The 21,711-nt window shown below is 59.1% G+C and overlaps 1 protein-coding gene across 1 annotated transcript; it reads left to right on the top strand.

Moving 5' to 3' along the window:
* The first annotated feature begins 1,609 nt into the window (after positions 1–1,609).
* On the top strand, positions 1,610–21,499 carry PHLDB1 (pleckstrin homology like domain family B member 1). The gene is made up of 20 exons (XM_015812887.1): positions 1,610–1,699; positions 4,616–4,693; positions 5,259–5,382; positions 5,469–5,639; positions 10,835–10,963; positions 11,245–12,503; positions 13,434–13,628; positions 13,774–13,902; positions 14,014–14,151; positions 16,562–16,690; positions 17,109–17,264; positions 17,344–17,454; positions 17,642–17,731; positions 18,358–18,460; positions 18,575–18,842; positions 19,005–19,095; positions 19,394–19,540; positions 19,814–20,033; positions 20,136–20,221; positions 20,933–21,499. The coding sequence occupies exons 1-20, from the start codon at positions 1,610–1,612 to the stop codon at positions 21,071–21,073; spliced, it is 3,855 nt and encodes a 1,284-aa protein (XP_015668373.1). The 3' UTR covers positions 21,074–21,499.
* Positions 21,500–21,711: the final 212 nt, after the last annotated feature.

Raw genomic sequence — 21,711 nt, 5'->3', positions numbered from 1 at the left:
AAGGACCCCGGTACACATTTAACTTCATGCTCTCTAAAGTGGCCGTCTGAGATGGCCTGTTCCTTGATTCCTGGCATCTGTGGGGACACGGCTGACTTGCTTCCAGAGTGAATCGGAGGCCTCGGGCACAAACTCCTACCCTGTTTTGGTTCTCGTGGTTTAAATCTAGGTGTCCAGAGTCTGTCCTGGCAAGTTGGCACTGCACCTTGTCCTGCAGAGCAGCAAATTGGAAGCTTGACCCTCAGGAGCACTCCAGGAAGGAGATCAAATTCCAGACCAGATTCTGCACTAGATCTCCCTGCACCCAACCTGTGCCTTTTTCCCATTATCCCCAGAGCTGCACCTGGTGGCCTGCATATAGTGAAATGTGTTTCCTGTGACATGCAGAGGTTTGCCTGAGCTGTTTATGCTGCAAGCTGAACAGATACTTCAGGGGAGAGGGGGAGCCAAGGATCACTTTCCTGTAGGTCGGCTTCTAGGTAAAGAAAAAGGCTATGAGAAGAGAGAGACTGCCCCCTCCTTTATCTAACATCTATCATTCATCTCATCTGAGTAAGCTTGCCTTCAGACATGGGTGCTTCATCGCGGGAGGTTTTTAAGAAAAGACTGGACAGCTACCTATCTGAAATGGTACAGGGTCTCCTGCTTGTGCAGGGGGTTGGACTAGAAGACCTCCAAGGTTCCTTCCAGCTCTGTTCTGATTGAAGTTGGATTTAAGTCAAAATGCATGGGCTCCCTTGTATGTCCTCCAGCTGACAATCTGCAAAGGGGCAGGGACCTTCCTGCAACGTGTCGTGTCCGGCTCCCTTGAGCTACCACAGGAGTGACTGGGAAGGTCTGAGCTGGGCCTCACCCAGACTCATCTTGCCCGCAGCAGCAGCAGCAGCTCTTGCAAGTCTTCCTCTGGCTGCTATGGCTTCACATCAAGCAGCATCATGAGATTGATGGTTTCCAGATGTTGTGATGTAGCCAGTGCCAAAATAGGCATACCAGACTCTCGTCACTTCCCTACTCCAGCCAGGAGTGCCCGCTGACATTATTTCTCATTTTCTAAATAGATTTTGTGCCAGAGACTGTAAATATACGTCCCTGTCCCTTGCCATAACAATTCAGCCAGCTAGTCTTGTCCTCGGGTGCAGTGGGGACAGCCGCATTGCCCAGTTTTTAGCCGTTCTTCAAAGTGCTGGGTTTTATTGTTTTTAAGAAGGGGGGGGCTCTGCACACAGACAGGGTTAAGCAGGGCCACCAAGTTCCATTCTGTACCTATTCACTGAATTTTTTATTAAAGGCGAAAACGGTTCTGCAGTTCTGGGAGCAAAGAACAATCCCACACTATTCAGGCAGGATAAAATTCAGGTAGTGCAAAAGGGGCAACATCTTAATTGATGACAAAGTGCTTGATCAGCCGTGTGGAGATAAAACTTGGGAGCCGGAATTGTGCGTCTTTCACTACGGTAAAATCATTCACCCAGCAGGAGGAGCTTAACTCTTGGGGACTGCTATTATTAAAGTATATTTTGATTGGAGTCCTATGTTTTATGGCTAAGCGCCCAGAAGTGTAGGATTAGGACAGCACAAAATTTTTGCCTAAAAAAATAATAATGCGTCAATGAGTGACAAATCCCCCCCCACCGAGGACCAAGACTGTCAAAGGCCGGTCCCGCCTCCCCGGCGAGGGGCTTCCGAGCGGAGAGGCCAGGTGGGGCTGCGGGGAGATTCGGCTGTTTTGAGCGTGAACGGCGGGTCAGGCTCGGCCGCCCTGCAGGGGCTGCTGAGCTCTCCTTTTCTTCGGGCGAACGGAGGCCGAGCTCGAGCCCGCCCGAGCAGCCACCTTCCCCGCCCTGGCCTTTTGTTCAGCGCAGGCTCTGCCGCGAGGCTCCGGCTCGGAGGCGGCGGGAGGGCCCTCCGGGACCCGGAACGGCGAGGGAGGCGCGCGCACCCCAGCCGCCCGCGGACCTGGTCGAGCGCGCGCGCGCGCAAAGGGGGAGCAACCCGGGAGGGCGGCGGGCCCCCGCCTGGCGCTCCTCCTTCCTCGGCCGGCGGCCCTTCAGCCCTCAGCGAGCAGCGCGGACGCGCGGCGGCGACGGCAGCTCCGAAGACGTCGGGCATCAAACGGACAAGCTTGCTTGGCAGGTGCGGGCGGAACGGGCGCCCGATCGGCGGGGCGCGCAGGTAATGCTGGAGGCGCCTCTCCGCTGCCCGGACCACCTTTCCTACTTTCGGAGCGGCCGGAGGCCCTTCCGCCCCGGGAGACTTGAGGGGGTGGCATCCTTGGGCCGGCCGAGCAGGAGATGGAAAGGGCGGCCGCGCCTCTCCGCTTGACTCCGGCCGGCGAGTCTCTGGCCGAGCGCAGCTCAGTGGACGGCTGAAGGGGGCATCGACGGGCCGGCAGCCGCCCCCGCCCCGCTCCCCGCCTGCCTGCCTGCCTGCCTGCCTGCCTGGCTGGACGTGGCGCATTCCGTGCATTCCTGGCGCTTCTCTCCCGCACCCGCGCTGCGGACTGGGGGAGAGCGACACTGCGCGCAAAAGCCGGCAAGACCGTCCCTGCCTGCCGTTCCCCCCACCCGCGCACCTGCGCTCGGTCCCAGCGGGTCCGCTTCCAGGCGAGAGGAGACCCCCTGCTCGCTCTGAGTTGCCGGTCTCGGAGTGGCCGTGGCTCCAGCCGTCCCTTGCTGTTGCTTGGCAGAAAACGGCCGTCCGGTCTCCGGGTGAGGAGACCTCAGGGTTTGCCCTCTCCCGCGTCGCCGGGAAGCTGTGGAGGGTCCTGCAGCTCCGGGCTCCGAGCAGGGTGGGAGCTCTGCATCCGGGACTTGAGCTGCGCTGAGTAATCCCAGAACAAGTTTTTACCTTGCAGGATTGTTGTGAGGTGATATTGACTAGCCTGCCTGAATGTTTCTTGGGGCTGGGCTCTGAAATAATCTGAGTTGGTGGTCTTGTAGCATCATCTGATTGAGACTCAGAAGCTGTGGACTTGGGGCAGCTACCTACTCCCCGTTCCACTCCCTTCTCTTGTGGGTCTGAGAAAAGGTCCTTCAGGAAAAATGCAACATTCTGGGAGAATCTAGTCCTCTCCTGATGCTGACCATGCCCCCCCACACACACACACACCAGCTGTTGCAACCTCTTGCCACTTACTGCCCTTTCCTTGTGGCTTTTCTCCTGCAGTGGAGCTGTGGCTGCCCAGCACAGGATACCCCAGGCAAGCATGCTGATTTGAGCTGGGGGAGCAAGTGGGCCACCAGTCCCAAAAGCTGCCTTCCTCCTTTCCCAGGACCAGTGCTAGTTTTGCCAGTTTTCTCTCTGAACCCAGGAAGACCACAGAGCACTTGGGGGTAGCAGATGCACCCTGCTGCTCTTGGCCTCTGGTTGAGCCCAGACCTGCCTCATCTTTGGGTCGAGGCTTGACACAGATGTGGCTCCAAGGACTGAGCTGGGCTTTGGGAGAACCTTGACCTGCTGGTGCAGAACAATTTCTGGCAGGGTGGAATTGGTGCTGACTAGCAAAATTGGGATTCTCACCCCACCCCACCCCCATGCCTTTTGTTGGATCCTGCGTCAGAAGCTCTCCTGAAGCCTGGCTGCCATGAGCAGCTTGGGCTGGGCCGGGCCAGACCCCGGCCAAGGGCTACACCACCCCCACTTTTCCCAGGCTGCCTCTTCTGAGGCAAAGAAAGCTGGGGGGGGGGGGGTGGCCTTGAAGCCTGTGGTGCTCCTCCAAGGCTGGAAGGGAGTCAATTGTTCTCCTCCCGCTTTTCCTCCTCTGGCAAGGGTCAGCAGGAAGGAGAGACTAGCCCTGCAGGCCTTGGTCCAGCCAGGCTGGAGCTCCCGCCTTGGCCTTTGCTGCCCTGCCACTCCCAGCCACACAAGGCACTCATTCTCTGGCAGCCCAGAGAAGAAAGGCGCCTTGTGGCTGACAAGGTACAGCTCCCCCCCCCTCTCTCTCCCTCCCTCCTCAAACAGAGCCTGCTTGTCAGGGCTTGTGGCTCTAAGTAGGAAGAAGAGGGAGAAGGGGGAGCAGCCAGGCACCCCCTCTCTCTCCTGGCCCCAGGAGAGTTCTTTTACTAGGCAAAGAGTGGGCCAGGAGACCAGAAGCCTCCTTCCTCTGGGGAGTGGCACTCTCCTCCTTGGGCAGTCTAAGACAAACAAGGCAGTCACTGGCCTCTCTGTCTTATCCCTTGGAAGGAGGGCTATGGATGGGGTGGGGGTGGGGCTGTGCCAGTGCTTGGGAGGGAGGTACTCAGATCAGGCAGTGCCCTGCTGGCTCTCCTGGGCCAATGCAGATGTTGGGCTTGAAGATGGCAGCATGAGAAAGGGGGCAAGATCTTTCTCCTTTCACTCAGGAAGGAAGGAACACCCAGGTAAGATGTTCTAGACTGGGAAGCTGCCTTTACTGGCCATTTACGTTCACTCTGCCAACTTTTAATTTCTCCAAGGTCTTCAGCAGGCAACTGATAAATGGTGGTAGAAGACAGGGAGGAGAGAGTAGCTGGCATTGAAGCAAGGGAATCTGGAGTTGGGGTGGGGGCACAGAGACCCCAACCAATCTTTGGCAGGTGCAGAGGAGGTTGGATGCAGGAGCGACCTGTGCCCTGGCACCCCCCTCTTTTCCTCCTAGGCAAAGAGGAGCCCCACCATGGAGACTTGCAACCACAACCTGGCTGCTCCCCCCTGCCAAGTGCAGAAGCCCATTCAGGTAAGCGGGTGACCCAGGCAAACCCCCTGCCCGTCAGAATGTGCTGGGCCTCCCGGGTGGCAGTGGTGGCTCAGGAGGGGACCCCATCCTGTCCTGAGGTTTTCAGACCGGAGAGTGAGCCTGCAGGCCAAGGAGTGGGAGACCCCTCTTTGGAAGCCCTTCCTGAATCAGCCAGCACTGACGCTTGCTCATCTCGCTTTCCCCTCACTGCCCCTTTTAAAGCTGTTGGACAACTTGCCCTTTTGCCTTTTCCTACCCTTCCTGGCAATCACCCTCAACCTGCCTGGCTGGAGGATGGCAATTAAGAAGAGGAAGGGAGCTCATGCCAGGAGTGGCCAAAAGGGAAGCCAGGCTGCCCTCTGCTCTTACCCACTTGAGGACTAGCCATGAGCGCCTGGGGAAGGGGCTGACTCTGGGACCCTGAGCATACAGCCAAAGCATCTTTGCTCACACCTATCTGCACTGCCGCCCCACCCCATCTTGACCTCTGACTGAATCTCCTGGCCATTCTTGAAGGAGGAGGGGGCCCTGCTGCTGCTGAAGATCTTTTTCCCCTACCCTGCAGAACAGCCTCCTGGACTTGACTGAGACCGGCCGAGGTTTAAAGGTGCAGACGCAGAAGCCACACCTGGTGAGCCTCGGCAGCGGGCGCCTCAGCACTGCCATCACTCTGCTGCCTCTGGAAGAGGGTATGTCTCTGTAGTCTTGGGGGGGTGTTCCCTTCTCTGTTCCCCCCTCGAAGGAGTGCCCCCATGCTCATAGAGTCTCCTTGCAGGCAAGACGGTCCTGGGCTCCGCTGCTGGGGACATTGTGCTACAGGGGGCTGGGGTGGCCCCCCAGCACTGCTTCATTGAAAATGTGTGTGGGACCCTCACGCTGCACCCCTGCGGTCATCCTTGTGCCATCGATGGGCAGCCGATAACACACCCCACCCGCTTGTCCCAAGGTAAGGAGAAGTGAGGTTCTGCTGCTCAGGCATAGAGATCTGCACATCCATTATGCTACTTTAGGCCAAGTACATCCGGGGAATGCTTGGTTCTGGATTCTAAAGTGTTTCTGGACTCAGACCTGTTCATCCCGATGGGACACACATTAGTGCTCAGTCCCTCTGGCCTTTGAGTCTTCCTACAAGTGTGGGCCCACTCCGTTCCCTGGCCGATGGACTTCCAGTTGAGCTAAGCCATGCACAATTTTGGGGGGGAGAGTCCACCCACAAGGTCCAACAAAGAGACATGCTCCCTCTTTACAGTTCTGGGCAAACACAGCGAGCCACACAAAGCCGTAAGACAGAGGAGGGTTCTGCAGGAAGGAGGCCTCCAAGGATGGCCTAGGAGCTCTTTGGCGGATGGCAGGGCAGGAGCCAATCTCCTTGTGCCCTGGGTCAATACTGAGTAGGGAACCTCTCTGCCAGGCCACAGTGGAAGGCCAGCTCTTAGCATCGCCATGGTAACCCCATCCTTGGCAAGGGAAGCGGTTTTGCTGGCCAAAGGAGAATGAGGCAAGAGTTGGGGAGGGGCGTTCTTTCAGTCACCCAAGGCTGGGCAACTGCTAATAGGAGGGAAGCAAGACCCCAAGCCATGCCCAGCCATTGCCTGGAATAAGACCCCAGTGCTGACCTCTGCTCATGCCCAGGAGCTGCCAGCCTGTTGGGGGCCACTTCTTGGTCTAGCCAACTGATGGGGTTTTTTGCGGGGGGTGTAGAACCAGGCAGCCCTGGGCCATTCTCAGTGGCCCCACTGAAAAGCAGCCCATGCTTTTCCTGTGGCTGACCCTGTAGAGTGGGATCTGCTCTCCCTTATGGTCTTAGCCAGGAAAGTTACAAATCTTTATATTAAAAGGAAGAGAGGGATTTCCTGGCCAAGGGTGGCTGCAGCTGGATTCCTTACAAGCCAGGCTGTGTATATTGGACCAAGTGAGGCTGTAGGCCCTGCCCATCTTTGGGACTCACTGATAGCAACAGACACAGTCCGTGGGTCAGGGCTGGCTGGGAGGCGCCTGTTGGCCTCTGTGAGGCTTTAAATAGATGCATGTCCTACTCAGACATCTCCCCAACATCACCTTCCATCCAAGCAGTTGGCCTCAGTCCTCAGTTTACAATGGCATTTGGGACCAGAATTGCAAGTCACTCCATGATGCAGTCATGAATTGTTGTTAAGAAAGGACGGCAGGGGAGGAATGCTTTGAGGCAGAGCCTGGCAAGAGCCCCCTCAAGGGGGGGGTAGGGTTCTGTGAGCCTTGGTTCCCACAGCTGTGCCCCTCCCCTCCCCCGCCCCCATTGTCTAGTTATTGCTGTTTCTCTTCGGGACTGCAACAAAAATCACATCAAGTCAACTTTTCCAGAGATTCATCATTTCCTGTCTGAATCACATTTTTGGTCTGATGAGAGCCTGGAAAGAGAACATTTTAAAACGAATTGCCCTGAAGCCTTGAACATGAAGTAGCCAAGTGGCTTTTCTCCAGGTTAGCTCCCTCCCTGCTTCATCCCTTCGCAGCCAGTAGTGGATCGAGCCTTGGCTGCGCTGGAAGGCCAGCAGATCCAGGCCTGCTTGGGGGAAAGTCCCGGCCCGGTCAGCCACTGGGAGCTCCTGAAGAGGACTTCAGGGCGGCTGCCAGAGAAGCGGCCTAGCCTCCCGGGAGCCGCCTGGCTCTTTCTCCTGCGCCGGCTTCCCCTCGGGGTCCCGGAAAGAGTTCTCCTCTCTGGCCGGCCCGGAAGGCTGAGCGGAGGACGCCGAAGCTGCAACCACGCGAGCTCCGCAGCCATGAGCGGCAGAGAGCCCGGGCTCCGGTGCCCCCAGCTCTCCCCAAGCCGGCCGGGGGCGAGATTTGCGACCGAGGGTTCCTCGCGAGCTTCCTCGAAATGGGAAGCGCCGGAACTCTGGAGGAATCAAACGGGCGGCGGGACAGCCCCCTGTCGCACCGGCGGAAAAACCGCTGGGAGCGGGGCGCGCGGGGCAGGAGCGCCGCCAGGGCCAGCGGGGCCCGACGGCCGGCAGGGCAGCCCAGAGCGCAGCGGGCGGGGGCCGCCGTTGAAGGGAGCCGGCCAGGTCTTTCGGGCGGGGCGGGCGAGACTCTCCCTGCCTCCGCCCACCGCTCGCTCGGCGCTATTTTTAGCCATCCCGGAGGCGTCCGGCGACGACACGGGAGGCTCCGCCCAGCTCGCGGCTTCTTCGGCCCCGGAGATGCGGCCGGGGCGCCGGGCATTCTGGAGCGCGGCGGCTCGCACCCTACAGGCGCGGCCGAGGCAGCCGCCGATGCTCGGCGCTTTCCGCCGGGGAGCGGTCGGCCGGCCGGCCCAGCCTCTGCCCCCGAGCAGCCTTTCGGGGACGGAAGGCCAGCCGTCTTCCGCTGGGCTGGCTCCGGGCTGGGCACGGGGGAAGCGCCAGCCTGGCGCGCGGGGCGCTGCATCTACGGAGCATCCGTGGCCAGGCGAGCGGTCTGCCGGGCTCGGCGCTTGATCCGGACAGGGGCGCCGAGACCCCTCGGGGCGGTCGTCCTCTCGCCACCCGCCCCGTCCCCCCCCCGCGGTCCTCCAGGGAGCCCAGCCCGCCGTGTAAGCTGCTGGGGCTGCAAGGAAAGTCGGGCGGGATTCGGAGGGCTGCGGGGTCTAGACGGCGCCCTTCCTCCCAGCGAGGGGTCGGGCAGCTCAGCCTTCCGGAGGGGGGCGGGGCGGCTGAAGCCACCCTCCTCGCCTCACCAGCCCCCATCCTCCAAAGCCAGCGCACCCTCCCTGGCTGGCTTGCCCTCCTTCCTGCCCAGCGATGGGGCGGTCGGGAAGCGTGGCGGGTGGCAAAGGTGGCAGATTTCGATATTGAATGCTGTGCTCTGTGTAAGGGCGGATGGGTAGCCCCGTGACCTGCTGATCCCCCGCCTTCCGCTGGGTTCTGGCCTTAGGAAGCCCCCTCTGGAGAGGGGACTTTCTCCCCTAAAACAGGGGAAGGTGCCTGGCCTCCAGTTTATGCTCCTCCCCATTTCCCTTTTGCATGCGAATTTTCTGAGTTGCCATAGATCCTGAACTTTCCCCTCTTCTGGTAAACTTTGCCTCAGTTGCTTGATGTGTTTGGACCCCCCTCTCCCCCAAATGCTTTTTGCAGTGACTCTGTGGCTGTGGCCATCTTCTCAGGGAGCTTCTGTGGGATTGTCTATGTTGTAATCCTTTCTACCAGCAGTAGCTTGTTACATTGGCAATCTCGGGGTTGGGGGTCAGTGTGTTCTGGGGACCAGGCTGACAGGATAAACCAAAATAGCAGATGGCTATTTGAGAATAGCATGCTTGGTTTTGGCTACCTTGAGGGCAGTGGGCTTCCCAAACCAGATGCAGAATGGGCCCCTCAGCTGTAGGGGAGGCTGGCTTGCCTTCTGGAGCAGGGAAGGTTTGAGCTGCTTGTCCAGGAAGCTTGTGAGCTCCGTCTGCAGCTTGGGTTGTCACTGAGCCCTTGGTGGTTCCACCTTTCTTTGGGGCCCATTTCTGGGGGATGTGCTCTGAGACGCCTCCCCTTCATCCAAGTATGCCAGGCACCCGTAATGGTCCCACAGCCCAGTTTCTTGGGAGGGGGAGTCAGGTCTGATCTCGTGCAGAGAAGGGCTGGGTGTGTAATCATTTGGGAGGAGGAGGAAGGTGGTTAGACCATACAGGCTTTCTTTAGCACATCAGAGCTCCCTCTGTAGTAACCTTCCATTTCATTTGTTTGCTCCATAATTGGCCAGTGAACTGATGCCAACGGAATATTTGTTTTGAGATTCAGAACCGCAGAATTGCCGTTTTCCTTCTGCTTTGCCTGGGGAGTTTAGGGGTCAGACTAACTGAAGGCTGCTGCCTGGCCTTCCAAGAGGCACAGCTGCTGACGTTGCGGCCGAGGGGACAGAGGGCCTTCCAGGCAAGCCGCGCCCCTCTTGGCTTCTGCGCCTGCCCCTTGGCTAAGGCAAAGCCTCCAGAGCACCCATATTAGGGGAGGGCACAGGCGGGTGTGCTGGGGCTGCATTTCCTGACTTCAGATGCCCCCTCCCAGTGGTGGGAGCTGGTCTGTCTGCTGCGGCCAAGAATCGTGGAATGCTATTCCCTCAGGCACCCAATTCAGTGTAGCTCAGGCTCAGCTCTGCAGCAGGCACGGGTTGGAAAGCTGGGGAGAGCAGGAGGAGAACCCCGGGAGGGGGTTCTCTGGGTGTCTGTCTGCTTTTCCAATACCAAGCCTGGCTGTGGCCAGAGCTCCCACTGGCCTCCCACTCTCCACCACAGGAGAGTCCTGCCAGCTGGATGCCCACCACAGATCCTCTCTGGCACGGAACAGCCACCCCCAGAGCATCAGTGACCACTTGGCCCTTTTCTGGCTGGGCCCTGCCGTTACGAGGGTAGGACTGGCTGGAACAGGTGTGCACAAGCGTTGTGAGAATGTGAACTTCTATCAACCCTACTAAGCAGACCATGCTGAGAGGTCAACTCCAGACTACTTTTGAGATGGGTTGTAATAATGGGATCTGGCAGTCTCATTGTGCTGGCCCGCCTCCTCATTCTTCAGTAAATTAGGGAGGCATCTGCCTGAACCACTTCTAAGCAATATCTGGACATTCTGGACTTTTAAAAATGGCCTCAGTCTATTTTGACCAGGCAACACATCCCGCACCTCTCTATCAAGGGCACCACCTCATTCTCTGCACCTAGCCTGTCCCTGTGTGGGCTGGGGAGTCTACAGCAGTCGAATCAGCTGGAGGGTGGCCGGGGGGGGGGAATGTTTTTGATGTTCAGCACCACAAACTGAAGAGCAGTGGGGGGGGGGCTTCAGGCCCATTCATACAAAGTTTCCTGAAGACCGGCCACCCTGAGGAAGGTCCAGCTCTGACTTGAGCCAGCAAGGAGGGCTGGACTGAGTTGCGACTGTGGGCAGAGGGTCTTTCCTGGGCTTTGTGGCTGGTGGCAGTCGTGCCCTGGCCTCCTGGCTACCCTAGCAGCATTGCTGAGACTTCTGTCTCCAAAGGCAGCTCCACAGAAGGCGCATTGCAGTTGCCCAACGGTAGGAAGCCCTGAGATGTGGAGGAGCAAAAGCCACCTAGAGCTTTCCAGAGGCAGCTGCCACTCTCGGGGTGGACAGCACGGCTGGACCTGATCTCTCAGTGGGTCTGCTTGGCTGATGGGGCTTCTTCTTCCAGGGCATGTGATCTGCCTGGGCCGGGCGACCTTCCTCCGCTTCAGTCACCCAGCTGAGGCCAAGCGGATGAAAAGCCAAGCAGTGCCCGGTGAGCGTCACAGCCCAGTGGTCCCGTATGGGCTCGGAACAGGTGGGTCCTTTGCATGACTGGGTCTGGTGTGGGAGGTGGTTCTGAGGGGCCACTTGGCTTCCCGGGGCTTCTGGCTGAGTGGTGGGAGGTTCCTCCCCAGCCCTGGGTGATGGCAGATTTGATGGGGATCTTGTAGTTGGGCATCTGGAGAGGCCTTTCGAAGGTGAGGGTGCTGGGTGCTTGACCTCTGTGTGGGTGGGGGGCTCAGGTGCTCTGACCCTGAAGGGGGAAGGAGGAGGCAGCTGAGACTTCTCCCTTCTGAGACAGCCATCTCTTTGCAGCAGAGCGGCAGAGCCCCATCAACAGCAACTCCGAGGGGGCATCGCTCTCCCTGGTCAGCTCCATTGAGAGAGATCTGCAGGGCATCATGGATTCCTTGGTGCTGCAGGAGGAAAGTGGTGATGGGAGCCCTCCATCCCCAACAGCAAACGGCATGGGGGGCTGCTCCCTTCTGTCCCCACCCCAGAGCCCTGGCAAAATCTCCATGGGGTCCACATATGAAAACACCTCCTCTCCCCCCTTCTCTCCGCTCTCCTCCCCTGACAGCAGCAGCAGCAGCTGTCGGAGCCCCTCGTCCAGCTGCTGGGAGAAAGCTCCCACCCTCCCCCCTGCGGTGCCTGTCCGATCCTCCAGTTACTGTCATGCTGCGTTGTTGCCCCACGGGGGGCCTTGCCCAGACCCCTTGAGCAGTTCCAATGGCTTCCTAAGCTCTGCTTGCGGTTCAGGGAGCCCCCGGATGGAGAGGAAGGTCCAGCGGGACGGCCCCACAAGCCCCCTGCCTCCTGCAGAAGATCCCCATCCTAGCCAGCATGCTGCCTCCCCGCTGAAGGAGAAGCTACTGGGAAGCCCTCGGCCACCATCGCCCAGGAACCCCTGCCCGGCCAGGGCTGTCCGGCTGCCTGGCATGCTGCAGGGCAAGGCTGCAGCCCTCCAGGAGCCTGTCCCCGACCCGTTCCTGGAAATGCTGCCGGTCAGGGTTTCCCGACCGGCCCAGCTGGGGAAGTCAGCCTGCCAAGGGTCAGGGCTGCCAGGTGTGGCCTCTCAGTCCAGCTGGGCCCAGCGGGCCCCTGAGAGTCCTCTGCTCAGCCGGCGGTCCCTGGAGGGCATGCGGGAGCTGCCCCCACTCAGCCCAGCCCTGGGGCGCCGAGCAGTCTCCCCGGCCCCTGGAAGTAGCCGCTCTTCGCAGGGCAAGGTTGGGCAGAGTTCTGGGGTGTGGCGGAGGGAGGCCTCTTCCACCCCCTCCTCCTGCTGCCTGAGGAGCCGCAGTCCCTCGCCTCCCCCCCTCCCTGGAGAGACCACCCAGCGCAAGCCCCATTGCAGACCAGGTCTTGGCTCTGCCTCCAGCTTGGGTTCCCTCGTCCTGCCCTTGGATTCTCCCCAATCGAGACACCTGGGGTCTTGGGGGTTCCGGCTGCTGGGCCCCATGCAAGAGCGCAAGCAGAGCATCTCCAAGCTGCTGGGTGTGCATGAGAGTGACCTGCTGGAGTACCACCGATGGCAGCGCCAAGAGCGTCTCCGGGAGCAAGAGATGGAGCGCTTGGTGAGCAGGAGGCGAGCCGGGGGATTCAGCTTCACTGTGGAGAACTGGGGGTTGGTCCAAAGGATGCGTGGCACAAGCCCTCAGTGCAGGAAAGATGGACACATTCTGTCCAAGCGGACCTGGCATCATAGGCTGGGAAGGTGTGCAGAGGAGAGAAATGTATCAGAGGGCCAAGGCAGGGGAGCTACTTTGGGAGAAATTTTGGTGCCTTCCTCTCATGCTATGCTGCTGTGACCCTACCTGCTTTTGCAGCACCTCTGCTGGCCTGGGGCTAACTCTTGCCCTTCCAATCAGCGCCAGGCCAACAAGCATCCGGTGACTGGAAGCCAGGGGTTGGCCGGTCAGGACTTCTGCCTCAGGTTGGCAGCACCGCCTCCATCGTTTGAGGCTCGGGACGGGAAGATTCACCCCTTCAACTCACCCAAAGCAATCCAAGCTGTCCTTCCTGCAGCCCCCGTTTGCCCTGGGCATTCAATCCCTGTTGTGTCCCTCAGTGCCACCTTCTGCCCTTGGCAGAGGAGCCTTGGGTTTCCCGTTGCTCTGCCCAAGAGGCCAGGCCTGCTGCCTCTTTCCAGTCACTGGACCTCATCTTGATGGGCTCTCCAAGCACCTCCCATCCTCTTGCCCTCGCCTTCTCTAAGTTCTCCAGGAGCAGCTATGGGGCCATTTGCTGGCAGCCTCTGCTCTCTCCCCACCTGCTGGGCATAGACACAACTGGGTTGACGAAGCTGGTGCAACACCTGCCATAAGCCAGCCTGCTACCTCCTGGCAGGGTGGCTGGTAGGGACAGAGCGCCCTGGGTAAGCCTGGTGAGGGTCAGTCAGAGAGCAAACCCAGTTGGCACGGGGGTCTGGGTAAGGGGTGTTCATGTGCCCGGCCCTTCCATCTCACAAGCCTCCTGTGTCTCTTGCTTTTTCTCTGGGCACCTAGGAGCGCCAGCGCCTGGAGACCATCCTCAGCCTGTGTGCCGAGTACACCAGGGGGGATACTGAGCTGGGTCAAGAGGGCAGTGCCAATGCTGCTGATGGGGTCCCCCCCCCACCAGGGAGCAGCCCCCGCCGGGAGCGAGGGGAGGAGGAGAGCTTGCAGGAGGAGAGCAGCAGCACCGAGAGTGCCGGCCAGGAGGTGAGGAGGTGGGCAGAAAGGCTCTGCGTTCCCTGACCAGCTGCCGGCCGGTGCCATGGCCTGGGAGGCAGCCTTCCCCTCTGGAGGGAGGTTGGGGAAGCCCTCATCCATACATGGGGGAACTGAGTTGCCACTTCCTCTGCAGCACGAGGTGCCACCTGCTCCAGAACTGGCCCGTCTGGAAGAGGAGCACGCCCGCCTGCTGGCCAGCGCAGACTACCTCAAGAGCTGCCTGAAGGGGCTGGAGCAGCAGCTGCGAGAGACTGCTTGGGAGGTGAAGGGGGAGCTGTCCTGCTGAGAGACTGGCAGTGCCACCCATCCTTGGAGGGCAGGAAGAGGCCGGTGGCTGGTGGTGCTCATGCAGCTGCCATTCTGCCCTGCCCAGGCGGAGATAGAGCAGGCCCTCCTGCAGGGCGAGCGGGAATCGGAGATCCTGCAGCTGCGGCAGGAACAGCAGGCAGTGCAACTCCTGGAGGAGCAGCTCTCAGGCCTGGATGCCAGCGTTCGCCACAAGCGAGATAAGGTAACTGGCCGGGGAGCCTCCAGCCTAGCAGTGCGCTGCTCAAGGTGACGGGGGGCAAAGCTACCCTCCCTTCACTTGCTCGTTTAGCAGATTCTGCCCTCTCCTGATCCAGGCCTCTTGGGTTTAGTGGGAAGGGGCGCTTTGCTAGTCCTTAGATGGAGCCCCTCCCTCTAGCTTTTGGGGAGGACCCTTTGCGCATCTCAAGAAAGAGGCCATGGGTAACCTGGCGAACTGACAGCTCTTGCTGGGAGCAAATTGGCCTGACTCCTGCCTCCCCTGCTGCTCACCTTTGGTCTGGCCCAGGTGCCCGTGGGGCCGTGTTTCCTGGCTCCCTCCAATCTTTGCTGACACAGGGAGCCGAAGGGCAGCACATACTCCGGAGCCCAACCACTAACCTCCCAGCCCCCACTAACTGTACCCATCCCTCTTTTTTCTCTCTTGCTCTCTCTCTTACTCCACCTGCTCGACACTTTGGGGGGGGTATATCTGGGCGAGGAGACGCAGAGCACAGGCTCAGTTGCCTGCTCTGCCCTAGTGGTATCCCCCCTCCCCTTTTTGCGAGCCCCCAGTGCATGGCACTTACAGGCCATCTGGGGTGGCAGCTCCAACCTGTTTGGGAAGGGGTGGCAGAACTGGAGATTCTGCCAAAACCAGGTGCTCTCCCCCCCCTTTTTTTTTTTTTGCATTTATACCTGCCTGAGAAAGGATTGTCTGGCCGAGTCCTAGGAGACGGGCTGGTCATCTGGTCATGCGGGATTCCAACCCAGACTCTGTCTCTGAGGAAAGTTTGAGAAGCTGTGCCTGGGGAGAGCAGGTGGTACCCCAGACTTGTTTGTTCCACCCAGCTCCTGTCAGGAGGATGCTTTTTCTGCTCCTCCCAGGAGAATTTTTACCTGTTTTGCGCCTGGAGGCTGGAAAAGCCCAATTCTGAGGCTGGTTCCCAGGTTGAGCAGCCCAGGGGAACCAAAGTCCTGCAGCAGCCTCAGGTGTGTCGGTTGCATTTGCATGGTTTATTCTCCTGTGCTCGCTAAGTTGGACTATCGATCCTGGTTTTGCCAATCCTAGAAGGAAAAGACGGAAAGAGATCATGGGGGTCATGCAGGGTCCACTCCTTACAGCATCTGCCGCAGAGGCTGATCTCACCTCTCTTGAATGCCTCTGGCAGGAGGGACTGCAGGTCTTGGCCATGGAGATTTATTCTACGTCTGACCAAAGTCTGCTTCTTGGTGAATTAAAACCATTGTTCCTTGTCCTGTCTTCCGGAGCAATTTATTTGAAAACAGCTACCATGTCTCCCCCTTGCTCTCCCCCCCCCATTTCCTCCAGGCTAAACATACCTGACAAACGCCTTCAACTGTTCCTTGTAGGTCTTTTCTTCCAGGCCCCTTATCATCTGGTGACTCTCCTCTGGGACACATTCCAGTTTGTCAGTCTCTGTCCTAAATGTGGTGCCCAGAACTGGACACAGTATTCTAGGTATGGTCTGATTAACACACAATAAAGAGGCACCACCATTTCGCTTGATCTTGGCATTATATTTCTGCTGATGCAGCTTCAGCCAGCGTTTACTTTTTAGTAGCAGCACCACGTGTGGCTCATGTTCAGCTTGTGATCCATCAAGACTCCTGGTCCTTTTGCACATCCCCTGCCCAGTACGGTTCCTGTCGCCGCCTGCCATCCCATGCTAATGATTTTGGTTTTTCATACTCAGATTAAAGCTTTGCATTTCTCCCAGTGAAATTCCTCTCTTTGAATTTCATTGCTTTTTTCCCAGCAGTCGAGCGATTCAAGATGCTCCCTGCCTTGGTCTAGTCATGGTTACTCCTTTCCGTCCCTGGAAACTTTGGCATTATTCAAGGGGCTTCCAATGTATGCTTCACCTATCAGTCCTCAGTTTTTTCTTTTTTAAGTGGGGGGATAGATGTAGGGTGAGAACTTCCATAGGCTACAGAAATGTCTTGGGTAGAAGTCTGGGTTGGCCCTGCTTGGGACATGTTTCCCGATTATGCCTTGACTGACTGATTCATCTGAGCTTTCAATGACCCAGAAATTGCCAGGAACTGGAATGATATTTCCTCCTCCAAGGCCCAGATCTGCATTTTGTGTCTTCGGCTTTACTGCACAGGCTTGCACAGGGCAAGGCAGCTTTCCGATGTCTGGGGCAGAGACGAGGGTAGATAAATTGTTGGCTTCTCAAAGGCTGGACTTTACACCAAAGAATGAGAAAAGGTGTAGCTGCCCTGGCAGCTGCTGGGGAGGGTGGGCTGGCAGACCCCTGGTGGAGGCAAGACAAGGTCCTTGGCCCCCTTAACCTGAGACCCTTGCTAACCCCCTCTTTGCATGGTCTGTTCCCGAGAAGCCTGTTTTCTCCTCTCTCTCCTCTTCGTGTGTTGTTTTCTCCCGGCTTCAGGAGAGGGCAAAGGTTGATGCGGAAAGGAAGGCGCTTGAGAAACTGCGGGCGTTTTACTCTGAGCTCAAGAGCCAGCTTGAAAACTGCCCTGAGTCAATGAGGGAGCAATTGAAGGACCAGATGCAAAGGGTCAGTGCCTCCTCTATCCCCGCCCACCTTCAGTGGGGCAGGGGAAGCTAGTTCAGGCCCACTGGCAGCAGTGCCCCTCCAGAGGCTCAGCAGGAGTGCCCCCCTTCCTATCTCGCACACAAAGGCCAAGTTGCCTCTGCAGTCTTTTGGGTGAAAGGGACAGAGGGCAAGGGCAGCCTTCCTGCAGAGTGGATCTTGCTGCCCAACCTCAGGAGGACAAAGGGGTGCCAGACAGCTTCTGCCCTCCTGGCTTTTGGCTTTGGGGCTTCTGGCATTTGTCCTGGGATAGTTGAGAAGAAGGATCCTTGGGCTGTCTAGAGGACCCTGGCTCACCCCACACCTGTGGAGAGGCTGCCAGCTGTGCTCCCTGGCCAGCCTTGCTCAGACTGCCTCCTCTAAGCAGCTACGTCCTGCACAGGAAGCGGAGGCCCTGGAGACGGAGACCAAGCTCTTTGAAGACCTGGAGTTCCAGCAGCTGGAGAAGGAGAGCCGCTGGGAGGAGGAGCGCGAGATGCTCGACCAGCAGCTGCTGCATAGCGAGGCCCAGGGCTGCCACAGTCTGGCCCGCCGGAAGGTGAGCCCGGAGCCCCTGCCCAGGCTTGCACAGCCCGTCCGTGGCTCCACTCAGTGTCCCTCCTGTCTCCCTGTTGCAGGAACGTGTGGCTGCCCTGGAAAGCCAGGCGAAGCAGCTGCGGTTGCAGGCTGCTCAGGAGGCCGACCGGCTGCGCCAGGAAAGGAGGGCCACCCTGCAGCGGTTGCAGCAGGTGGGCCGGTAGGCGACAGGGCAAGGGGCAGAGGCCGCAGAAGAGGCCTGGCTCTTGTGGCCATGGGGAGGAGGAGGAGTGCCCAACTGTGTGTGTGGGGAGGAACTCTACTCCTTCCACTGGCAATACAAGAGAGGTCTGGGGGGTTCCTCTGACCGCCCCTTCCCTGTTCTGCTTTCCCTAACAGGAGAAGGAAACCCTTCTGGTGCTGGAGAGACGGTTCTGTGCACTCACGGGCAGTGCTGTCTTTCCCAAGGGCTCCAGCACCCTCCGAGAGGTACGAGGAGTCTAGGAGAGAGCCGGGGCGAATGTGCCCGAGGAGCCATGGCTCTGGCTGGCTGATCCCCAGCAGGGCTTGGGACACGGCCTTGAAGGACCGTCTTGGTCAAGTAGAGGGGTCAAGCTGGAGGTTGGACATGGGTGGGGGAGCCCCAGGCCCTTGGCCCATTTCGGTTCAGCTTTCCACAAATCTGCTTGGGCCAATCGCAGGCCCTGTTCTGACCTCAGAGGCTGCGCTTCCTTTGCAGGGGGGCTCTCCTGAGATGCTCCCAAGCCTTTCTCCCTCTTCTCTGTAGATCCCACAGCCCCCCCTTTTTTGCTTGTAAATGGGGGTGCGCTTTGCATTCCTGGTCTGGACCTCCACAGGCTCTGGGCAGTTACTCCTTGATTTCTGCCCTTGAGCAGTGTAGTCAGCACCCCTCCCAAGCTCGGCCCTGGCCTGGGTCTCTTGGGCCAAGATGGAAAGAAGGTGCAGCAGCCCAGCTGGCCCCAAAGCAAGGGGGTGTCCCCACTGGTCACAGATCCTCCTGCAAGGAAACGTGACCCTCTGGGGTCCGCCAAGCGGCTTTTGTCCCTTTCCCGCCTTGCACCCCTTGGGCATGACCCTCTCTTTTTTCCCCACAGGGCTCTCCGCCCCCACTGGGCAAAAGAGGCAGCCCCCCTGGCAAGCTGACCAGCACCTTTCTCGACCTTAGAAGGAAGCACGAAGCATCCCTCCAGCACAAGGGTGGGTGGTGTCTCCGTCCGTGCCCCTCTGCCAGGGCCCTGGTCCCTCATGGTGGGTGGACACTGGGTAAAGTCCTGCTGGAGCTGAGCCTCCTTTTGCTGGGTCTCTTTGCAGGACATCAGGCAGGTCAGGAGCAATGGCAGCGCCTGGCCGACCTGAAGCAGAAGACCACAGTGGAATGCCAGCTGCTCCAGGCAGGTGCCTTCTTCTCCCCCCTTCTGCCCCACTCTGCCCTCCATCGTTACCCCTTCCCAGGCCAAGATCAACTGGCCGATGACCCCGAGCCAGCCTACGACACCCTCAGCCTGGAGAGCTCGGACAGCTTGGAGACCAACCTCTCTGTGAGTGTGAACTCCGCCTGCTCCCCGGACAACGCCTCCAGGTCAGCTCCCTTCACCACCAGAGTCCGACTAGAGTTGCCCACCTTCCAGGCTCTCTCGCTTGGCCTCTGGGTGGGCTGTGCTACTGACCTGCTGCTAAGTGCAGGCCACATCCGAGAGAGGCGGGCTGGGAGGCAGGCAGTGACAACCGGTTGGCCTTGCAGTGGCAGTGGGGCAGATGCCAGGAAGATTGAAGAGATGGAGAAGCTGCTGAAAGAGGCCCAGGCTGAGAGGACCCGCCTGATGGAGTCGCGAGTGAGGGCAGAAGAGAAGTCTCGGGATGGGGATCCCCCCAAGTTAGCGTTCTGGGACAGCCATTCCTCATCAGCTGGCCCTGGCAAGCCAGTTGAGGAGGGGGCTCGAGAGGTGGCTGGTTCCCTTCTCCCTAGTGAATTCTGTCTCCACCCCCTTCCCCAAATGGCAGGGCTGCATGGATGGCGGAGCCTGGGTGGTGGGCAGCTCCTGCCCAGGGCTGGATATCCAGCTGTGGACCTTGGGGGCAGGGTGGGTGGTACTGGGAGGGGCACAGTGGCCCACCCTTCTGTCCTGGCAGGAGCAAGAGATGGAGCTGCGTCACCAGGCCTTGGAGGATGAACGGCGGCGGCGGGAGCAGCTGGAACGGCAGCTGCAGGATGAGACGGCGCAGCGGCAGCAGCTGATTGAGAGGGAGGTCAAGATGCGGGAGAAGCAGCTAGCCCAGGTGTGCAGGAGCCCCTCCAGGACCCCCAGAGGGTAGGGCTGCCATGTTCCCCCCAGAGAGGGAAGGTCTGCGCTACTGTCCTGGCAGCACAGGCCAGTCATCCCGCACACCTGACCAAGGAGGAGGCAGGGATCTCGGGGGGCTTCTTTCTGCTGTTTGGGAGGCCAGCGCTGAGCTTGGGATAGGTGATCTTTCTTCCTGGCCACAGTAGTTGGAGGGAGGCAAAAGGACTTTGGCCCCTGCTGCCTGCTCCACTGCACCCCTGTTCTGCAGGCTCGCCCCCTGACCCGTTACTTGCCTATCCGTAAAGAGGACTTTGACCTGCGCTTGCACATCGAATCCTCCGGCCACAGCGTGGACACCTGCAGCCATGTCATCCTCTCGGAGAAGCTGTGCAAAGGCTACCTGGTCAAGATGGGAGGCAAAATCCGGTCCTGGAAGAAGCGCTGGTTTGTCTTTGACCGCCTACGGCACACCGTCTCCTACTACGTGGGTGAGGCTCCCCATTCCCACCACAGGTGGCTCTCCTGCCTTGCTGCTCCTCTCGGCCCTGGGACAGGGTGCAGCTGTCTCCCTCTTCCTTTCCCCCCTGCAGACAAGCATGAGGCGAAGCTGAAAGGCCTCATCTATTTCCAGGCCATTGAGGAGGTTTATTATGATCACCTCCGATGCGCAGCCAAGGTGAGACACAGCTGGGCAGTGAGGTGGCAAGGGGGGCACTCTGAGCGCAGCCCTAGCATTCCTCCCTGGCTGTGCTTCACCTGCCCTTCCTTCTCCCGCAGAAGAGATTCTTCCTTCCCAGCCTGTCCGTTTCCTCTGGCTAGCCCAGCAACCCTGCATGGTCCTGGATCCCCAAGCTAACAGAGCCATCCAGGAGGAGAATATTTGGGCTGAAACTCCTTAGGAACTGGGGGGGGGCAGCACCAGAGGCAGAATGTGGCACCACTTCCTCAGTCAACCTCCTCGTGGCTCAGGCTCTAACCCCTTCAGCCTCAGGGAAGAGGCAACTTTGACATCTCCTGAATGCCAACGCTGGGCCCCCGAGTGGGCATCGTTGGGGCATATTTTGACTGCCTGGGCAAAGCTTGCCCATAGCTCTAGCATTGCATAGCTGCCATGTGACTCCTTGCCTGCCCTGCCCGTAGTCCCTGGTCCTGGTCCGTCTTGTAGCACAGAGCAGCCTTTCCCCATTTTCTCTTTGGGGGAAGTTTTGCGGGCCCTCCCTTTTAGGGCTGGGGGGGCACTTTTGCCTTCTTCTCTGCCCTTGAATAGGCCAGGGGCAGGGAGTGGGTTCACGTGCCCTCCTTGGGGTTAGCATTAGCTCTGCCTGCTGCCAGGAGGGGGTCTAGGGTGGCAGGAGGCACCCGGGCAGCCTCTCTCTTCTCTCGGCAGAGCCCCAACCCCGCCCTAACCTTCTGCATCAAGACCCACGACCGGCTCTACTACATGGTGGCCCCCTCGGCAGAAGCCCTGCGCATTTGGATGGATGTCATTGTCACGGGGGCTGAAGGCTACACCCAGTTCCTGAGCTGAGGCAGCAGAGCCATGAACAGTGCCAGAGGGCAGAGAAGCTGCAGCTCTCCCTCAAGGGCTTTCCATGGACAGCCTCTGCCAGCAGGCATGGACTCCTCTGCCAGAGGTGTCTGGGATGGGCACGTGAGTGGCGAAAGCAGGATCCCTGCCAGCAGCTTCTCCTGCCTTTCATTAGACTCCAGGAGGAAGCCCCCCCCCCCGCTTCAGAGGCGTGAGAGACATAGGACCACCACCATCAGGCTTTCCAGTGCAGGGCTGGCTCTTCCCTGGCCCAGAAGGTCATCTTGGGTCTCTCATCTCCAGTGCTGGCCTTCTCGCTCTTTTTCCAAAATGCAGAAGCAACTGGGAACAGTTCCCCCTTGCAGCTTGGGGATGCTGAAGTTGTTGACTTAGAGTCTTTGCAGCCAAGAGACAAGAAAGCAAAATAAAGCCTTTTGCATACTTTCATCCATATGGTCCTTTTGTCATTTAAACAATCGGCTCAATCAATTAAGGTGCATTTACAGTCCAAGACCAAACCCAAGAAAAAGAGCAATGACACACACAGCCCCCTCCAGGCCAGGTGTGTCTTTTTCTCCAGGACAAGGACCCTTGCAAGGCAGGGTTGCACAGTGATTAGAGAGGGCCCCCTCTGGCAT

This window comes from Protobothrops mucrosquamatus, unplaced genomic scaffold (assembly GCF_001527695.2).
Source record: "Protobothrops mucrosquamatus isolate PMUCROS unplaced genomic scaffold, P.Mucros_1.0 scaffold115, whole genome shotgun sequence".
Lineage (NCBI taxonomy): Eukaryota > Metazoa > Chordata > Lepidosauria > Squamata > Viperidae > Protobothrops > Protobothrops mucrosquamatus.
Note: the sequence above shows the minus strand (reverse complement) of the source record. Positions and strands in the feature narration are given on the sequence as shown.

Coding starts and splice junctions, on each gene's coding strand:
- PHLDB1 (XM_015812887.1), top strand. CDS start 1,610: ATGAGTGACAAATCCCCCCCCACCGAGGACCAAGACTGTCAAAGGCCG. Junction 5,383..5,468: donor TCTGCTGCCTCTGGAAGAGG/GTATGTCTCTGT, acceptor GTCTCCTTGCAG/GCAAGACGGTCCTGGGCTCC. Junction 16,691..17,108: donor TGAAGGACCAGATGCAAAGG/GTCAGTGCCTCC, acceptor CGTCCTGCACAG/GAAGCGGAGGCCCTGGAGAC.